Below are 21,584 nucleotides of genomic sequence, written 5' to 3'. Positions count from 1 at the left end.
AAGAAGTCAATCTTAGTCTTTCAGTGTGAGTAACAGGAAACCAAGCATTCGAGCCATCATCACTTGCTGCCTTTCAGTATGAACATTAGCAGAAAGTTAGAATTGGGAGTGGATTTGATATTTGAATTTAGGCACTCTAATACGGAAAAGGATCTCAAGTGGCATCGTAACTGCTAGTCCGAACTTCCATGACTCTTTATTTTTAGTAATGCATGATTGTGATGATATAAAGAATTCTGATTGGCATTTTATAAACATTGTTTATATTTTTCCTCAGAAAACCTTATGAAGTAAATATTGATACTACATTTTGAATCAAAGTCAAGTTTTGATCAGAAGGCTCAAAAAAACTCATCCATGGTCTGGTATACTCCATGGTGATACCATTTTACCTTGCATGCTCTTTTGCTTTATCAACAAGAACAGAGGAAAGACACCTAAATCTAAACCATTCAGGAACTTAAAACAGATGAGAAGAAAATACAAGATGAATTGTATGCCATTTTGGAATTGGAAATACTTTCTTCAATGATGGAGGGAAATTAGAAGTCATAAGAAAAAAATGGATAGATGTGATATTTGACAAGCAGTTAGCTTTATTTGCATAGTTAAACCTGGGTTTTGCCAGGTATATGGTCCCATCAAACATATTGTCATGTGACCATCTCATCTAATTGGAAACTAAGAAGTACCCAGCTAACATGTGGGGAAAGGCCGGGAATGAGACTGTGTTTTCCCAAAAAGAGGAAAGAAAGGACACTGAGCTTGTGTAGTAGTTTCAGTCATAGCTCAAAGCTTTGGCCCAAGTATCCATGCACAACATTTTTCTTTGTTGAAAATATTCATCCATTCTTTATTAAAAAACCCCAGAATCCCATCAAATGCTGCTTCCTGCTCAAAGTCCAGTGTATCTGGGTCCTGCAAAGCAGGATCTAGATGTGACTCCTATATTGGCAGTATACACAGTAGCACATTTGCCAGTCGCCCTCTGCCACTCCAAAGGGTATACAGTAGTACTGCAGGCTCACTGTAATAAGAATTGGTTTTTGGGAAAAGAAACAATGGGAAGCAGCAGTTATTGGTCCATAGCAAGTTCTGTGGCACATGAATGGAGGCACCTTCCAAACAGTATAGTAAAGTCTTTAATAAACCCTAATTCTACTCTGGGGAAGTAGCTCCTTTGTCTATTCATAAACATAGCCTCTTGTTCATTATTTTCTGTGGCCATGCCTGAAGTTGAAATTGGAATGGATTTCTTGGTCCTTTCTGTAACTGTGTTCAAGGTTTTTTTTTTTTTCTTTTTTCCTAAGATGAGAAAGATCTTGCATTGCCTAGCTTTTGCTGCTCTGTCTGTATTCCCCTCATGATTGTAATGACAGTTGCCTTGGCATTATTTGAAATGAATTTGGGTATGAAGGCAGCATAGCATTTTAATCTGATCCTTGCCACAGGGCTAGCTGTATTGGTCTGGCTGAGAAGTCCTTATGGGAGGTATCTGCAGAAGGCTCTAAGAGTGTCATCTACTGCTAGTTAGGCTACAGTTCACTGTTTCATATCTGCATTCAGACTTGCATTCAGATTGCTGGACTCTTGATTATATATCTGATTGTAAGCAAACAATGCCCTATTTAACAGAGTTCTATTCCCTTCTCTCTATGCCTGCAATGTAATCAATTCTTACCTCACATTGTCTCTCTCTACTCATATCTGACCAAAATCAGCAGGTGCTGTCAACACATATTAGCATGCTGGCCCTTTCTATCTAGCCCTTCACTATGTGTCTATTGACACATTGCTTTTCACATTAACGGGAAAATGGATAGTTGGAGGAAATAGAAGTTTCCATCATGGATATATTTCTGCCATATATATTATTCTAATATCAGATTTTATATGACTTGGTCTTCTGTGTGTCATTAGAAACTCCTTTGATAAAAATGGCAGTTTATAATTTGAAATGGCTGGAAAAGGAAATATAAGTAGCTGATGAACCTGAAGACATGCTTCATCTCCTAGCTCACTGTCACTGTCTCCTCACTGTTCAGTCATACCACCTGATGATACTGAAAGCTGTGAAAATGATCCTTGCAGAGCCCTAAACTGGTGTTTCTGTAATTTTCCTTCTTTCAGTATTGTTGCCCACCATCCTATATCAACAACCACTTCCAAGATCAGACTCTAAATCACATCGTTAGCAATAAAAGTGACCCCTCTGTGACAGAACATCCTCTAACTCAGAACTTCCACTGTCTTTTGGCCAGGCTAGTGTCTACAAATCCTTGATCCTACCAGATTTTGACTGCTATTTATACCCACACATCTTGCCTTTCTTTCTAAACGTGTTTGAATTTCATGTCATACATTGTAATCCGTGCCTTCAGTTCTCCCTCAATATGCACCTTCTTTCCTTTATTTGGACTTGTTTGACAAGGCCAACCCTAGTGAACTTTAACTCGCTGTCTTCTTGGTGTTAACGTCCATGCATTTGGAGGTGACTAAAGGAAACAGTCAAAATTGACAATTTGCAGCCTTCTCCATAACCATCATTTCTGCATATTTCTTCCTGTTGAATATTTCAGTCCCCTTTCTCTGTGTTTACCATCTACAGAGATTAAAGAGATTTTTGTAATGAAAAGTACTGGAACTCCTGATAATTTTGTATTAATCCATTTAAGGGAATGATCTAATTCTATTTGATCCAGTGCATCCTTTAACCTTTTAATGTGAATATTTTGCATCCTTTAACTAGCTTTGAATAAAATTAAGTATAAATGTAACTATGCAATTAACCCTAATATCCTAACTTTAATATGAAGGAGAAACAAGGGAAATAAAAATAAGCATTTTTCAATATATAAATACTCAGATATTAATACTTAAGAAAACACAATGAAAAAAGAGAGATACTTGCACCAGTAACCATGCACTGCTACACATTTGAATAATGCCAGTAATAAGTAATAATCAGATATATTAAACTTGTTTTGATAGCTCACATACATTTCTAGACATATGAAAGTATATTTTCTCTTAATTTTCAATCAGGTAACTCAGTATACTGCTCCAAATGGTGCAAAACATATGGAATGTTTGTGTGAAAAATTGCCACTACTAATAGTAGTACATTTTTTTTTTAACTTGAAGGACTTATGGGCATTGCATATTTTTGTCTAACTGTAGAAAAAAGGTATATGTAAATACAAAAATGACTACCTGAAATGTATGAAATCTTTCCAGTTCTCCCTGATTACTATATTTTTTGAAAAATTGGCCCATATGACACAATCCTCCCATGGACATCCCTCACAAATTCAGATGCACATATTCATTGAGGAAAAAAGAAGTGAGGGGGCCCATATCTTGTCATTATTGATAAAAAAGGGATATTTTTAAAAAATTACACATACATCTCATTATTTCACATCCCCTTACTGGAAGAAGTATAGGATGTGCAGTAACAGAAGGCAAAGTTAATAATTGCATGTGGCATTACATAGATGGTAATCAGACCCCCCCCCAAATTTTCTGTCCCAGTTTGAATTTTCAGAAGTCTATCTGATGTCATAAATGTACATATTTTTCTCGGATCATATGTTCAGAATTTTGATTCCCATGTGAATTGCTATTATCTCAACTTAATGTAATCACATTTGCATTTAGCAGTTTTGTTTCTTTATTTTTGCAGATTAGCCATACACACTCAAATAATTGTTTTGAGATACTTTGAAATGGTGGTTAAGTACCCTGGTATTTTGCAAATATTTTGTATACTTCTTCACATTGAAAATTAGATTTAGAGTCTGCTTGCCTTTCCTACAAAGCGTTTAATATCATGGTTATATATTTTAAAACTTTCCTCAAAAGAAGATTCCTAATCTGTTGGAAAGTAAATCTTGAGATCTAGTCATAGTATATAGTTTCTCTATGAAGTGTGAAAGAGGAAAGTACAAAAATGAGGCAGAAAAGGTCAAAGAAAGAATATTGGGGCATTTTCATATGCTTAAATAATATGAAAACAGGACCACGTCTAACATTTTATGTCCAGAATGTTTGTTAAACTGTTTCCCAAGTGAACTTTTCTAGTTTATGTTTGTGTTTATAGAACTGGCTCATCAACAGATTCAACTTTCTATTTCTTAATTTAGCTAACACTGCTATTTTCTAATAATAAATGTGTTTTTTATTTGTTTTAGAACTTTAAACATGGTTTGCCTTTCTAATACCAACTGTAACTGTCTACTAGGGAAGGGAGGTGTTTTCCTTTCACAATAAAAAACACTTTAATCACTTCTCTAAAAGTGACTTCTGTGGACAGTTGATTATGTGCAACGGAGGCTTCTGTCCTGCAGGACAGTAATATTCTCGGGCTAATTGGAATTATGTTCTGTGTCTGTGCCTGCCCCTCCCAAATGACATTATCTTGAGCACTCTCTTTTATGTTCATGTCCTCGAATGTTTCTTTCATTTGTTGTCATTCCTGGCTGCACCCTACCATATTCTGAGTTTATGACTCTTAGGTCATGTGTTAAGCACAACTTCGGTTTCAATTTATTTTAACATTTTTATTGATTGATATTATTGTTGTTTTCATAGTGTAAAATCTATTGTTTCTATGAGAGACAAATGTTACCTACCACAATTTCTTCCTAAGATTAATGTTGTATGGTTGTGAATTTGACAAATACTGTGGTTTATCAACACTGTTGTACAAAAACCTTTCAGAAGGCTCATGGGAAAAATGAAGCTGATAGATGGATAGTTTATTTTGGTGCAAAAAAGTTTTGAAATCCATGTGTGGTTTTTTCATATTATTTATTTTACATGAACTTTTTTGAAAATCACATATTTCATACTGTAGGATGATCAGAACTGATGGAGGCTTTATAAAATATTGGATATATTTTCTTTTTTTTTAAAGTTTTTTTATTTATTTGAAAGTCAGTTACACAGAGAGAGGAGAGGCAGAGAGAGAGAGGTCTTCCATCCAGTGGTTCACTCCCCAATTGGCCGCAATGGCCTGGAGCTGCGCTGATCTGAAACCAGGAGCCAGGAGCTTCTTCCGGGTCTCCCACGTGGGTGCAGGGGCAAAAGGACTTGGACCATCTTCTACTGCTATCCCAGGCCATAGCAGAGAGCTGGATCGGAAGAAGAGCAGCTGGGACTAGAACCGGCACCCATATGGGATGCTGGCACTTCAAGCCAGGGCTTTAACCCGCTGCGCCACAGCACCGGCCCCTGGATATGTTTTCTAGCCTACATCTCAAATCTACCCACAACTCCCTTCCTTTTATGGATGAGGAATAGGAAGATTAAGCATTTTACCCAAAATTGCCAATTTTGTTAAATACAGTTCGGGCTAGGATTCCATTCCCACTCTAATCACTTAACCCATACTTCAATTCTCTCTCTCTCTCTCTCTCTCTCTCTTAGGCATCATCATCCCTTGGTATAAAAAAGCACATGTAAAAAAAAATCTATAAAACAAATATTTTTATACTGAGATTTTCACAATTTTCTTCCTTGTTTTAGCTTTTAATAACTAAAAATAGTACTCTCCTACAGTAAATTATTCTAATTTACCTATTTTATTTTAAACAGATCATGTTGTTTGTGAAGAAGAGTTCAAATATGCCATGTTAGCTTTAAACTGTATATGCCCAGCAACATCTACACTTATTACACTACTGGTTCATACCTCTAGAGGGCAGTAAGTATATTTTTCTTTAAGATAATGTATTTGAAATTACATTGAAAAGAAGTTATGTGATTTAGCAATGTAGTAAACCAAGGTATACAGCTAGATGTATACTTGTATTTGTGTAAACTATCTTCAACTGAAAGATATAAATGTATTATGAGGTCTTTCTCAATAATCTCGAGATAATTTGTTGCATAGTAAATTCTAAGTGTCCATGCCATTTTTAACTCTAGTGTTGGGACATGGGTCTATATTTTCAAGATTAATATTTATGCAGCAAGTAGAACTTAAAAAAATTCTGTCAGTAGAATAAGATTTTAAAGCGATATTTTTTTCTGATTTTGTGATGTTTTCATCTTACAGCTTTATGTACATGATGGACTTCAAAATTACCATTGTACAATTATTATAGCATGGTGAAAATAGTCATTCTATGAAATCAGTGAATGTAGAATAAATTGATGTTGTTTGTTCAATGGTAGATGAGATAAAAGTAAATCATCAGTATGCTTTTTGTGCATTTATATTGATAGAGCACCATAAAATAAATGTTATTTTTGTTTTGCTTGGATGACTGAGGGAAATATAAGCAACCACATAGTCATAGTCTTATTTGAAAGATAAATGTTTCATAGTGTTTCATGCCCATCCATATTTCTAACTTGATATTTCAGACAAAATGTCAATTTCATAAGTAGATTCTATGTCTCTTTGTGGCTGTGATTATTTACATTTTGTAAGGTAATTGATAGATATCTTTCAGTGAAATAACAAATCAAATAAACCCAGAAGAGTGAAATTCTCTCTTGGAATATAAACTAGATAGAATAAGTTGAGAATTTAAAAATAATGAATTACCATTGGCATTTTGGATAGATTTTACTATCTTATTTCTAATTGCATTTCTGTTCAATTGGTATAGTAAGAAATCCCAAAGAGTAATTTTCTCAAAATTTTGGATAGAAATATTTCTAGTTTATATGTTGACATGCCTTTAATCAGTGCAGTGGAAAAGATGTAACAAGGATCATGAATGAAATTGCTGCTTTTTTACAGAAAGTACTTGTGTTTTGATGCAATTATAGAAAATGTTATATTTGACACCAATTAGTTAAATAGTCATAGAACTCATAACCATCTGAACCATCTCTGTTACAGAATCATAGAACTGTAATACTGGATGTCTAGTGTAAGTTCAGTATGGTACATACAAACACTAAAAGAAAGCCCATTGATACTATTTAACACAGCTCATTGGTCATAAGTTGATGTTAAACTACACTGTGAAACATGGAGTAAATATTGCTTATTGACACATTAACACTCAGTATTGCCTGGTAGAAAAACTGTACTTGAGCTAAGTTAAAGAATTCTAGTGATGCTTAGAATAAAACTTTTTCCAATATATACCAAGCAGTGTTGCCTGTTGGAAAAAGAAAATGATGTTGTTGAGGACATTTTTATCAAACAATTAAGGATTTCCTTTAAATAAGATTTACCTGCAAAAACATTTTACAACTGTGTCACAGTAAATATTGTAGTCCCATAATAACTTTATTTGTAGTAGCTTTATTGAGATTTAGTTGACATACTATAAAACTTACTCCTTTAAAATGTACACTTTAAGGCTTTTTTGGTATGTTCATAGATTTTTTTTCAACTGTCACCACTATTTCATTCCAGAACCTCAAAAAGAATCACTCTGCCCCTTAGCAGTCACTTTGCATTTCCCTCCAAATCCTTTCACCTTTAGGTTGCTGTTTATTGATTTCTGTAGATTTGTCTTTTCTGGTTGTTTCATTTAAATGAAATCATATAGTATGTGTTGTGTGTGTGTATGTTTGTATTGATCTGTCTTCTTTCAGTTGGCATAATGGTTTCAAAGTTCATCTATATAGTAATAAGCATCAGTTTTTCATTCCGTTTTACAACTGCATGTTATTCCACTGCATGCATGTATCACATTTTATTTTTCAACTCATTAGTTTTTGGGTATTTGAGTAGCTTTTAACACTGTTAGTAATGTGTTTGGAGACATTTGTGTAAAAGTTTTTGTTGGACATATGCTTTCATTTCTCTTGGGTTTATCCCTAGGAGTGGAATTACTGGATCATATGGTCAGTCCGTTTAGCTTTTTTAGGAACTGACAGAATGTTTTCCAAATTGGCTGCAGCATTTTGATTCTTACCAGCAGTGTAACGGAGTTGCAGTCTATTGAGATCCCTATTCATACTTGATGCTATCTTTTTTTTTTAGATCATAAGTATCCTAATGGCTGTGAAGTGTTGTCTGATTGTGGTTTTGATTTGCATCCACTGATGGCTAATAATGTTAAGCAATATTTTATGTCTACTTGCCAAACATATATTTTCTTTGAAGAAAAACCTATTCGGATCCTTTATTTTTATTTTTTGTCTTGATTATTGATTTGTAAGATATATATTTTAGGGACAGTTGTCTTCTCAGATATAGATTATAACATAAATACAAATGACCATCCACACAAGTGACCATTTGACATTTCTAGTATATTTTTAGTGAAAACAGTGTTTGCTAAAATAATCAAATTCTCTGTATTATGCATTAACTGAATATATAGCCAAGATTGCCTTATTAACAGAAATATTTGCAGTTTTGCCTTACACATCAGTATAGAGAGCTCAAATATATTGATTTATAATAAGAGAACAAATATGGAAGCTGAATGACTATAATGGAAAAGTACTGAATAGTTTAAGAATTGTCTTTTACAAGCATTATTAAACTGCTAATAGAAAATAAAGCACTGCAGCAACATTCAAAATTCTCCATTTTAAAAAGGAGTGAGAATAATATTAACACTTCATAATGATGATTTTTGAGAAAAACTAATTGATAGTCACAAGATATTGTTCACTAATTGATAAAAAGTGGATACAGATTAACCAAGACAATGTTTTAGAGCAGGATAACAGCCTTCTCTTTGTAAATATTTTTCCCTTTTTTTCAACTTTAAAGACCAATAGAGAGAAAAAAATAGATAAAACTTTATTTCTCAAATGCCCACAACAGCCATGGGTTGGCCAGGATAAAGCCAAGAGGCTGGAACTCAATCTGGGGTCCCATGTGTGTGGCAGGGACAAGTGCTTGAGCCATCACTGGCTGCCTTCCAGGTGTGCGTAAACAGGAAGTTGGATTAGAAGTGAAGGAGCTGGACATGAGCCAGACACTCCAATATGGGATATGGGTGTCCCAAACAATGGCTTAGCCATTCTGTCATATGCTTACTCCTAAGCTAAGACTTTAGCTCTAAGAGTCACAGAAATAAATGTAACCTAAAATCTAAAATGGTCTAATCTTTAAATGTTTTAAAAATAAAATACAAGGTTGATAATAGTTATTTAAAGAAAATAAATTAGTGCTAAAAATGAAATGTATCAATAAATCAGGACATGGAAAGTGAAAGTTCAGCGTTTTCAGTAGGAAAAACTGGCACAGGTCACAGTAATAGTAGAATTTCTAATTCTGCCCCAGAATTATACAGATTCAACCCAGTAAGTTATCTGTTTCCTTTTCTTAGTTTGTTTTGTAGCATATAGAAATGGGCTTACAAATGGAAGACCCATATTAGGGATGAATTACGCACGTGTGAACTTCTATGTGAAAAGAAGTGTGTGCACACACACACATACAGGGGGAGAGAGAGAGACAGAGACAGAGAGGGACAGAGATATCAGAATGATTGGGACTGAGTAAACAGTTAAGAGGCCACTGGTGTCTGGAAACATCTGAGAAAACAATTTGGACAATAAAGACTTTGTTCTTTTAGCAAAGGATGAAAAATTAGGAGGATGATGAGAAAGTGAAGCCTGGTTGTAGACTACCACTTCATTAGGTTTGTTTATGAATGTGAGAAAAAAATAATGAAAGTTCTAATGCATGGAAATGTGGGGGACAGTTTATATGTATGTGTATAAATAGTTTTGTACCTATGTTTGTTTACTTTTAAAATTTAATATAAGCACCTAAGAGAAACAGAATGAAAATGCAGTGAGAATGAGAGATAGACTCCAGGAACTTAAATATCTCTACCTGGTACGAAGAAAATAATTTATTCTTTCTAAAGCAATGGGTGAGGGAGGAAGGGGGCAGTTTACAGTAATTTTGTTCATATGAAATGTGGTATATTTCATTTATTTAAATTGTATGCTTCTCTATATAGCATAATACGTGACCAAAAGTTGAGGTGGTGTTTATTTTACACATTCAAAATCTGGGCATCAACATCTGGAATTCGTTGCCTGACTTGACACTGTCATCAGAGAATGTTGTTCTTTCTGTTGTTCATTCCAGCATCTTTGGGTGGTAGATATCAACCTTCAATATTCTCTCCATATAATCACAAAATACATTCTCTACCTCAGATTGTTCTAAGGAGGAGAAAGAAGACAAAAGGACAAACTGATGCCAGCTAAGGCTGACACTTTTTAGGAAGTCCAGTCATTGCTCTTGAACTTCTAATTGACCAGAACCCTATCACTTGGCTATGGATATACCTAAAACATGTTGAAACATCAGATATTTTTGATTTCTAGCTTCTTTAGTGAACTAAGGCAAGGAAGGAGTGATTTGAAAAGGTTTTAGAGTAGTCAATACAGTTGCTGTTCTGATACGGAGAACTGATTGTCATTAAAAATTATAGAGAGGTGATAGAGAATGACAGAGCAGTGGTTTGTAGTTTGCATTAAACATAAAACTATATTTTGCATATTAGAATTTTAACTTGATGCTAGTTGTGTCTATTGGAAGTATGAATAGTTTAAATTAAAAGTTGATATATACACATACATGTATAGCTAACATATGCACCTATATTTATTTAGACATTTACTCTTTTTAAGTCATTGAAATCAAAGAATCTTAGCAGAATTTATATTGAATCATATAGGTAACTATGACAGCCTTAGTTTTACATATAAAGTACCCTGAAGATTATTGTTAAGAGACTCAAAACTGGTGAGCAAATTTGGCACTATTAAAATAAGGAAATATTAGATATATTTGTTGTGTAATTGTTATTATCATTATTGAAGGTTAGCTATTTACCCAAATTTTAATATTACCTGTAAAAAGAAGAAAAAAAACAAAGCCAGGCATGTTATCATTATAAAATATCTGAGTTAGAATTTTCTCTCATTAACATGATAACTAAAATCAGTTCTTTTGGGAGCCAAAAGTCCAAATTATAAACAAAATTCCCTGTTTGATAATGTTCATGCTATAAATGGGACCCTGAAATTCCAGGTGGGAATGTGACACAGAGGAAAGAACATGATTTTTGGCAGTAGAAATGTTTTGCTCACTCAACTACTAAATCCAACTAACACCAAGGCAATTATATGCTCCATTTAATTCTAAATCATTTAATATGGAATTTTGAGATAATATTTTTTATCTAGTTCACTCCATTCATTGATTTAGAAATTATTTATTGAATGTGTCTAGGCGATACAACCATTCCAGATGTTGTGGGAACAGCCAGGAAACCCACAGAAAATATATCTGCTCTGAGAGAGCTTTTATTCTAATTGGGGAGACAAATAAATAACAAAAATCATTAAAACAGAAACATTGGCCAGCACCGTGGCTCACTAGGCTAATCCTCCGCCTGTGGCGCCGGTACCCCAGGTTCTAGTCCTGGTTAGGGTGCCGAATTCTGTCCTGTTTGCTCCTCTTCCAGTCCAGCTGTCTGCTGTGGCCTGGGAAGGCAGTGGAGGATGGCCTAAGTGCTTGGGCCCTGCACCCCATGGGAGACCAGGGGAAGCACCTGGCTCCTGGCTTCAGATCGGCGCAACGTGCAGGCCATAGCGGCCATTTGGGGGGGGAGGTGAACCAACGGAAGTTTGATTCCCAATGCCGGTTCTGTATTCCAGCTTCCTGCTAATGCAAACTCTTGGAAGCAGTGATGATGACTGAAGTTATTGTGCTCTGACACTCATATGGAAGACCTGGACTGCATGTCCTACTCCCAGTTTTGACCCTGGCCCAGTCTCAGCCTTTGCAGGCATCTGGGGAGTCAAGCTGTGATTGAGAGATCCCTTGTTCCCTATGTTTCTTGTTCTCTTTGTCTCTGTCTCCTTAAATAAATAGAACAGAGTATTCCTAGCCAGAAAATTTGGTGTCTTGGATGAGGGTAGGAGAAGGAAATAGATAAAATATACTCAGGTTCTATATATCTATTTGAAGGCATTGACAGTATTTGTTGACTGATGGGATGTAGGGTGGAACAGAGAGAGAGAAGTCCAGAATGCTTGTGCAGTTTTGGACTGAGCAACCGTAATAATAGAATTGTGGCTTAACACATCACAGAAGAACACAAACAATAAGCACTTTTATTTTGGACATGTTAAGTTTAATATATTTATTTGACTCTTAAAATGTCCAGTCTGTGATCTGGAGGAAAAGTCTAAATTATATATGTGGCTGTGTTCAGCCTATGCACACCATTCATAGCCACGAACCTGGTTGCAGTCAACTCACAGGATGATCATGGCACTGGGCCTGGCTAAGCTGGTGCTCTTCAGCTCCCTTATTGGCTCTGCGAGTTGACATCAGTCATATTCTGGGCAGCTCAGAATCAGTCTTCCAAGTTGGTGTCCAATTTCAAAGCTTGAGGGAGGCAAGAGGGATGCTTGAAAGGCAGAGGTAGAGGCTCAGAGCCAAATGTTATGTTTGTGATGGATGGGAAATATCCAGGCCTCATACTATGAATTGTATGTATGTATATATGTATGTATATATATGTATGTGTGTATATATATATATATCAGAACACATCCAGGCCTATACCAATATATGGTTATTACCATGACTGTATGAAAACATATGTTCATAACTTTATATGTTTTTTAAAATTTGACATTGATGAGCAAATAGATACAAAAATGCACTCAAGCAATAAACTGATGACATATGTATGATTAGCTTCACTGTGGTACAAATTTAGATTCACTGACTTTACTACAGAAATTAGAATGAAATATATTTTGATAAAGATGTTTCAAGAGCCTGCAATGTTGGACCATTTTATTCTCAAGTGATACATTATTCAACAATAGAAGAAAGCAAGTGGAGTTGCAGAAAGTATAAATTCTTCTGCCTCCTTAAAAGATTTGTTTTTAGTAACCATTTGGAATTCGTGTGGTGAAAATGAATAATAAAAATAAATAACAGAAAAATATTTAAGAAGCCTTAAATGAGAATTATTTGAAAACACTGGGAACACATAAAGGTTAAAAAGTTAGGTACTGAGAAAATAATGGTGAAGTCATGTAACTGCAGGCAAATAATGTTGCTAATAGATTCAGGTAATAATATGTTAGGGCAAGAATGTGCTGAAATAAATTACTTTTATTTATATGACCAAAAATAAAAGATGCCTTCAAGTACTTGTCAGTTGTTAAAGAAGAGCAAATATAAATTTTAAATATTTTGAATGGATGAAAGGATATAAAAATTCTAATGTTACATTCCATAAATCAGTATTAGAAGTAAAGGGAAGCAAAATTGCTTTTATATTTCAGCAGAATGAATTTTTAAAAGTTGCAGTTTTGTAAATATGTTCCTCACTGGTGGTTATTTCATAAGACATCCTTCATTAATTACTGGGCTATTTTCATAAATGTGATCAAACAGCAGATCTGGTATTTTTGCAATGTTCTTTGTGAAAAGAAAATTAATATATTAACACTGCTAAGTTTTGTCTGTGGTTTTCAAATCGGCATCTTTAAAAATGGAAGAATCCAGAAAATCTGACCGATAATGTCTTTCTTAGTTTTTGGAGCTTATACTTCCACTCAAATGTAAAATATTTGGAATCTTAGAAGTTGTCTTGTTCAACTTTTCATCATAGTATTTAATCTTAAGTGAATTTTAGACTTTTTCAAGAGGTTACTTAACAGTTTTGTGAATTTTCCAAGCACAAGAGAAGCATTATGCCAAAATGCAGTGTAATTCATTTGTGAGTGAAGTATATAAATGATGGTTCTCATGTTTAATAAAATTGCCAGATTTATGTCCCAAGGCATAATTAACATTTTTGATAGATCTTAATACTTTTCCTGAAGTAAATAAAATTAAATACTAAAGGAAGATAGGGAAATTCTAGGTTAAATATTATGCTTTTACTTCATTTTTAATCTTTAAGTTAATTTTAGATTTATAGAAGTAAAAATAGTACAGAGAGTTCCCACATACTCTTTCCATATAAGCTAATATTTAAGCCTCTCATAGTCCCAGGCAATTATTAAAATGGAGATTTACCACTGGTACTGTATTATTTACTGTTATTGACCTTGTTGGAATTTTATTGAGGTTTCCATTTATTTGTTCTTTCTTTTTAACTTTTATTTAGTAAATATAAATTTTCAAAGTACAGTTTATGGATTACAATGGCTCCCCCCCGCCCATAATTTCCCTCCCACTCGCAGCCCTCCCATTTCCCACTCCTTCTCCCATTCCATTCACATCAAGATTCATTTTCAATTCTCTTTATATACAGAAGATCAATTTAGTATATATTAAGTAAAGATTTCATCAGTTTGCACCCACACAGAAACACAAAGTGTAAAATACTGTTTCAGTGCTAGTTATAGCATTACTTCACATTGGACAACACATTAAGGACAGATCCCACATGAGGAGTAAGTACACAGTGACTCCTGTTGTTGACTTAACAATTTGACACTCTTGTTTATGGCATCAGTAATCTCTCTAGGCTCTTGTCATGAGTTGCCAAGGCAATGGAAGCCTTTTGGGTTTGCCGACTTCGATCTTATTCTGACAGGGTCATAGCTAAAGTGGAAGTTCTCTTCTCCCTTCAGAGAAAGGTACCTCCTTCTTTGATGGCCCATTCTTTCTGCTGGGATCTCACTCACAGAGATCTTTCATTTAGGCCCTCTTCTCTCCCCCCCCCCCTTGGCTTTCCATGCCTGAAATACTCTCATGGGCTTTTCAGCCAGATCCGCATGCCTTAAGGGCTGATTCTGAGGCCAGAGTGCTATTTAGGACATCTGCCATTCTATGAGTCTGCTGTGTATCCTCCTTCCCATGATGGGTCGTTCTCTCCCTTTTTGATTCTATCAGTTAGTATTAGTAGACACTAGTCTTGTTTGTGTGATCCCTTTGACTCTTAGACCTATCAGTGTGATCAATTGTGAACTGAAATTGATCACTTGGACTAGTGAGATGGCATTGGTACATGCCACCTTGATGGTATTTTCTTTTACAGAACTTTACCAAAGTTCTTGCATTGCACTTAGTGGTTTCTTCTTTGACTCCCTTCTTCAGTGACAGTTCTTGTAAGGTTGGAGTCAATCTAAACTCATGATTTTAATGCATATGTACAAAAAAAGATGGAGAAATACAGATACATCTGCTAGTATATATGCTTGTAATCCCTGGCTGTTTCTCTCAGAGAAACTAGAAGCAGTGACTTCCCTGTAGCAATGAGTGCACTGAATGTTCCTATCTTGATAACTAATAATCATTCTCCAATAAAAGGAATTAAGGGAGCTAGAATTCCTTTGGCTATTCCTTGACTACAAGCCAGGTAATTAATTTTTAATTCAGTTGTGGCAGGAAAAATACAGAAAGTAAGGAATTCCTTGGAATAATGTAAGAGCCTGTCAAGTTGACAAAAAATAAATAAATAAATAAACTGAAAGGGACAATATGAACAATAACACAAGTAATAGCAATGGATTTTAACCCATAAAATAAAATAAATATCCAGCACTTACTGATATAAGTAAGCAATGAAATACATAAATAAATGAGGGAGAAGAGATAGCCCCCTCCAATTAATTAGATTAAAAGGAAAGATTAAAAAAGATTATAATTATTAGGCAAATATAATAATAATTATGATCCCGCAGTGAGTGCTAATATTAGTGGGTGAAAGTTTGAAGAACACCAGAATGATTGTGTAGTTATGGCTTATATCCTCAAGATATTTGATAACTATGAAGGGAAGAATTGCAAATTTACAGTGGGGAAACTCGACAGATCCTATGTAGCAAAGAGATCAGGGTAAAACATTATCAATAAAAAGGCACGCCAAAATCATGCTACCCTTCCTTTGATGCACTAAGAAGGGCACACCATTTCTTTGGGATTTCTGTTAACATTTTCTGGTCATGTAAAAAAACTGAAGTATACTTACGTTGAAAAACATCCTACAAAATAACTCATACTCTACAAAATATCAAGGTAATGAAAGACAAGGATAGACTCAATAATTAAATTTTTATTTTTAAACCTTGTACTTAGCTTAATTTGTGGGTGTTTTATTAATTTTATTTCTTTGATAGAAAAAAAGAGAGAGGGTCAGAGGCAGGTTTCCATCTGCTAGTTCACTTCTCAAATACTCACCATGGCTGTGGCTGGATTGGACTGGAGCAGAAGCCAGAAACATAATCCAAGTTTCTCACAGGGGTAGCAGGAGCCCAATTACTTGAGCCATCACTGGTTCTTTTATCAGTCTACACTGGCAGGAAGATGGATCTAGGAATCAGAGCCAGAACCCACGTACTCCAGTGGAGGTTGTTGGCATTTTAATTACCAGGCTAAATGCCCACTTCTTAAATACTTTCAGTTAGTATTTTGACTGAAGGACATCTCTGAGAAAAATCTTCAAGAAAATATTCATATATTTGGACAAAACCCAGACCAAGGCAAATGGCAGGCAAAACCACGCTTTGTTATTCCTTACTGCCTTGAGATCCATATCCAAACAGAAACCCCAAGGAAGCAAAAGCCTGTTCATTGATCCATAAGCTCAGACGAAAACTAGACATAAGTGGCTGGTGTTAGGTGCAACGGATAATATGATGCTTGGGATGCCTGCACCCCCTGTTGATGTGCCCTCTGGGAAGCAGAAGATGATGGCTTAATGATTAAATCCATGCCACCATGCAGGAGACCTTGATTGTGTTCCCAGCGCCTGGCTTTGGCCTGGCCCTATCCTGGGTGTTGGAAACAGTAGATAGAAGATATTCATTCTCTCTCTCTCTCTCTCTCTCTCTCTCTCTCGATCCCTGCCATTCTCCATCCCTCCATCCCTTTTTTGTCTTTCTTGCTTTCTGCCTTTCAAAGAAAAAGAAAAACATTTTTTAAAAAACTAAACATGAGGCCTCTCTTGTACTGAAACATCTACAGAGTCTGCAATTTCAAACACTGTGATGAGAGGAAGGAAAATCCAATGTCACTGCTTTTGCTAGATCAAGGATGAAGCAAGGTCACAAGGGAGAGAAGCAAGGAAGAAGGGAGAGATAGGAAGAGGGGAGAGTTTCCCTCCCTTTAATCCTGAGCTCCTCAAAGAGGGTTCAGGGACTCAGCTGTCATGTGGGAGGAGGAGAAAGTTTCTCAAAAGTAATAGAGATTATAATTACCATGCTGACTGCAAGAATGGAAAAGAAGCAAGGGGAGAGAGTATGCTCACATGAGCTATCTTTAGCTCTGTTGGAAGTTTCACACTCTGAAACTGTGACAGAGGACTATATCTTGTAATCTGGCAAATTTAGTTCAGTCACCCTCCTCCTGTCGCTGGATAACTAGAGGACAAGTGAGGATGAGAAGCACCTTGACTTCCCTTCAGATTCAAACACACAAAAGACACACGCAGCTTAAACTTTTAATATGTTTGATCACTATAAATTCATCGAGTGTTGTTTGGGGACAGGGAACCTGACCTTTGTTTCATATAGTTTCCTTACATCTGAGTCCCTGTCTCCAATAATAGATTAGTATGTGCTTTTCAGTAGTTATTGTATTTGAAAGTCTGGCTTCTTTTCCAGGCCCCTCCCTGCCTTTCCTTCTCACCCTAGTGCTCCACGCCCCCTGGCACCCGAGTGACTGTAATAGCAGCAGGGTTGGCAAATGTCCTGCATGTGACTGGCTGCACAAGTCTCCATGCTTAGTTTTGGTCTCACACACTGCCCAGGTGGACCGCGTAGCCTGTGCTGAGCCGCAGGGGCTGATAGCTGATGCCATCCCCTGGCAGCCCTCCTGGTGAACCTTTAGCCCCATGCTTCACACCAGTTTTCAGGGGTTTTAGGCCCCACTTCATACCTACGCATGGCACTGTTTTTGTGAACAGTCCCCTTGAAATCCAGCTCCTGCGTGTGTGGGGTGGTGGAGAGGGGAGGGTGTTTCAGTCACTCTCATCTGGTGGGGAGGGTGTTGCGGTCACTCTCATCCGCTTGCATTGGCCAATTCTTTTCTCTTGCTTCACAATCAGCATACCTGTGGTTCTGCTGACTACTGCCTGGGAAGGATGTGGAACTTCCTGCTGCTCAGCCTTCCAGACTCCATGGAAAGGCCGCCTCCTGTATCTGTCCCACATCCTTCCCTTCCGTTCCACTCTGGGTGTGAACAAACTCCACGTTTGCTCTTCTACAACCCTCCCACCTCACACAGCTCTGCTCCAAACTCCATGGCTTTTCTTGGCTATAGTATTAATCTGTTAGAGCTACCATAAAAAGATACCACAGAATGGGTAGCTTAAACAACAGAAATTTATTTTCTCACAGTTCTGGAGGCTGAAAGTCTAGATCAATATTTGGTTTCTCCCGAGACCTCTCTCCTAGGCTTACAGATGGCCAGCTTCTCGCTGTGTCCCCACATGGTCTTCCCTTGGTGCGCCCACATCCCTGGTGTCTTTTGTGTGGCTACATTTCCTCTTCTCAGGAAGACAGCAGCCAGATGGCATTAGGGCTCGCTCTAACCATCTTACTTCAACTGAATTTATTTTGAAAGGCTCTGCTCCAGACATGACCGCATTCTGAGGTCCTGGGGTAAAGGTTTCAACATACGAATTTTTGAGGGGGACATAGTTCAGCTCAAAACACTCATGGATGAAGTCACGCCATACTTTGTATGGAAACGTCTATGAATGGTAATGTTTTTACAATGCAGATAGTTCTGCTGTTTCTGCAGAAATCTGCTTCTTTGATCATGGAAAAAGGAAGATGATATTCTTTGTATATGCTTGATGGTCCTGCCTCCATTTCTCCCATGGCAAAATATTCCCTCCTACATGACCAAAGATAGGAATGCAAGTAACCACAAGACAGGGAAGTGACATACTTCCTAAGCTTACTGTTATTTTTCTTTTCTGTAAGCAAACACATACTAAGATTGTCACAGAAACACATCTAATTAGATTTATCCAAAAGTTTGACTAGCTGAAAAAGATTTTCCTGAGAACACATAGTGAAAGACCTGGACCTGTAGCCTATGGAACAGTTTAAAAAACCTGGACACTGCTCTGGTCTGGCAGTCCTCTGCTTGTGAAATCTTTAATAGGTCAGCAACCGTTATCAAATTAAAAACTGATGTCTCCATTTTATTTCTTTAAGGTTCTCAATGCCCTAGTACTAGTTTATCCTTATGTCTTTATCTCCCATGATTGTCTTATATATAGCATGTTCTCCAAATAACATGATCCTAAATATATTCCGTGGTTTCCGCCTTCTACATCTTTTTTAAATGCTTTCCCCTCTGCTCTAAATTCATTTTTTTCTTCTGCCTTCCTAGAAGATTTTGTTAAATCAAAAAATCTTTCTCCTCATAAGTATTTTTAAACTTTCCAATTTAGTGTGATTTATCCCTTCAATGAACTCACATGGAAATGTGTTGTATTCTGACAGAACACATATTATGGTCCTTTAATATGGTTATTTTTTTCCTGCTAACTAGGCTGTAATTTAATTCAAGATAGAAATCATGTCTTACCCATATACACTGTAAACATATTTTGCAACGTAGATGCTCAATAAACACTACTTAAGTAAATGAAGTGAAGGATGCACTAAGTGGTTCCCTGAAGTCTATGGTTTAAAGTATTTGATGAAACACTTGCATTTACATGCTTTCCCTGATGAGACTCTGTTGAAACAAAAATGGCCAAAAAATTAAAAATCATGAAAATGAATGGAAGCTGTGAAAGATTTCAGTGATTTTCTGGAGATGGAAAGTAAATAAAGTCTTTTGATGAAACCTCATTATACCAGGACAGAATGCCAGCCCCCCAAAAGGCTCTGTGAAATTCCCAGATCAAAAGAGTAAATGATAACTGAAGCTCTGTTTTCAGAGTGATGAGTTAACTTCTTTAATTCACCTCAATACTGTCTACCCTTAGTTAGATCTAGTAACATATTTAGAACTGGGAAAAACAGTATTTTTCCTAAAAGTATTCGAGACAGTATGAGACAGTGTCTAAAGTATGTGCTAACAAATGGTTTGGAATTGAGGTCCAACACTACAATCTGCATTTAGGAACCCCAAGACTGAACGGTGTGGTCTGTTTTTGCTTCCCCTATTGTGAAAGCTTCCACTTAATATTCACAAAGGAGTCCATTGAAATCTTTTTTTTTTTTTTTAATTTTTTTTATTTTTTTTGACAGGCAGAGTGGACAGTGAGAGAGAGAGACAGAGAGAGAAAGGTCTTCCTTTGCCGTTGGTTCACCCTCCAATGGCCGCCGCTGCAGCCGGCGCACCGTGCTGATCCGATGGCAGGAGCCAGGATCCAGGTGCTTTTCCTGGTCTCCCATGGGGTGCAGGGCCCAAGCACCTGGGCCATCCTCCACTGCACTCCCTGGCCATAGCAGAGAGCTGGCCTGGAAGAGGGGCAACCGGGACAGAATCCGGCGCCCTGACCGGGACTAGAACCCGGTGTGCCGGCGCCGCAAGGTGGAGGATTAACCTATTGAGCCACGGCGCCGGCCAAGTCCATTGAAATCTTTACATGCCATGCCAGAATTCTGAAATATGGCTCTTGTTATTTACAGAATATCAGCCTTTGGGAAGAAATGAGGGCAATGCGTCCAGCAGCTACTGCTGTTGGTAGAGAGATTTCTTGAAGTCTATAGGAAAGATTGGATTTTTTTTTTTGGTGAAGTGTCGCTCCCTTGCCCGCAAAGGAACAACACTGCTCCCAGCTGATCGGTCTTCAGTAGACTTTTATTTAAACAGGATAGAAAAAGAAACCCTTGAGCAAGGGGAGCTCCGAAAGAAAGGGGAAGCTCCCGTTACTATTTCATGAACGGCTTATATAGTATATCATTGCAGAAGCATGTCATGCAAGCTTAGTTCATGCTACAGTCCATGCAGCGGCGCTCCAATCGGGTGCCTGATCACGCACAGTCCATGCGTTCCTTGTCCAACCATAAAGGTGATCATGTGTCTTCATCCAATCAAGCTCCTGGTCATGTAGCAGGCAGCTCAGATGTCAGCAGAAAGCTTATCATTGCTCCACCTGGTGTTTTCTCAACTCTTGGTCAGTGGGAAAAGAAGTATGGGAAGTCCCAAGGCCATAGTTGTAGACTCAACCCTGGGGTTATGGAAAGGTCCCGATATTGCAGCTCAACAGAAATCATAAACATCCACACAGCAGTAACTATTGCAAACGGTCAGCAATGCTAAGTCTTAGCATGTGGGCCCATGGCCGGCTCATGGGTACCCACAGTTAGGATTTGTTTACTTGAAAGGCAGAGTTACAGAGAAAGAAAGAGAGAGAGAGAGAGAGAGAGAGAGAGAGAGAGTGAGTTCCATCTGCTGGTTCACTCCCCAAATGGCTGCAATGGCTGGAGCTGTGCTGATCCAAAGCCAGGAACCAGGAGCTTCCTCTGGGTGTCCCACATGGGTGCAGGGACCTATGGACTTGGGCCATCTCCTACTGCTTTCCCAGGCCGTAGCAGAGAGCTGGATCAGAAATGCAGCAGCCGGGACTTGAACCGGTGCCCATATGGGATGCCATTACTGCTATGCCACAGCATCGGCCCCAAGATTGGGTCTTACACTCGCTGGTAAACAGACTTTTTTTTAAGTCAAGACTATAACATTTGAG

At 37.1% G+C, this 21,584-nt stretch overlaps 1 protein-coding gene across 9 annotated transcripts in view; it reads left to right on the top strand.

Moving 5' to 3' along the window:
* Positions 1-21,584, top strand: part of KCNT2 (potassium sodium-activated channel subfamily T member 2) — a 411,093-nt gene that overhangs the window by 258,820 nt on the left and 130,689 nt on the right. For all 9 annotated transcript variants that reach the window (XR_007909589.2, XM_051820439.2, XM_051820437.2 and 6 more), the window contains exon 14: positions 5,599-5,707. Coding sequence is in view for 8 of the 9 variants with exons in the window: in XM_051820439.2 (XP_051676399.2) it covers positions 5,599-5,707 (109 nt within the window). In the remaining variant the exon portion in view is untranslated. The remainder of the gene's footprint in view (positions 1-5,598; positions 5,708-21,584) is intronic.

This window comes from Oryctolagus cuniculus, chromosome 13 (assembly GCF_964237555.1).
Source record: "Oryctolagus cuniculus chromosome 13, mOryCun1.1, whole genome shotgun sequence".
Taxonomy (NCBI): Eukaryota; Metazoa; Chordata; class Mammalia; order Lagomorpha; family Leporidae; genus Oryctolagus; species Oryctolagus cuniculus.
The sequence above is the reverse complement of the archived record's forward strand: the minus strand, read 5'-3'. Positions and strand labels throughout refer to the sequence as shown.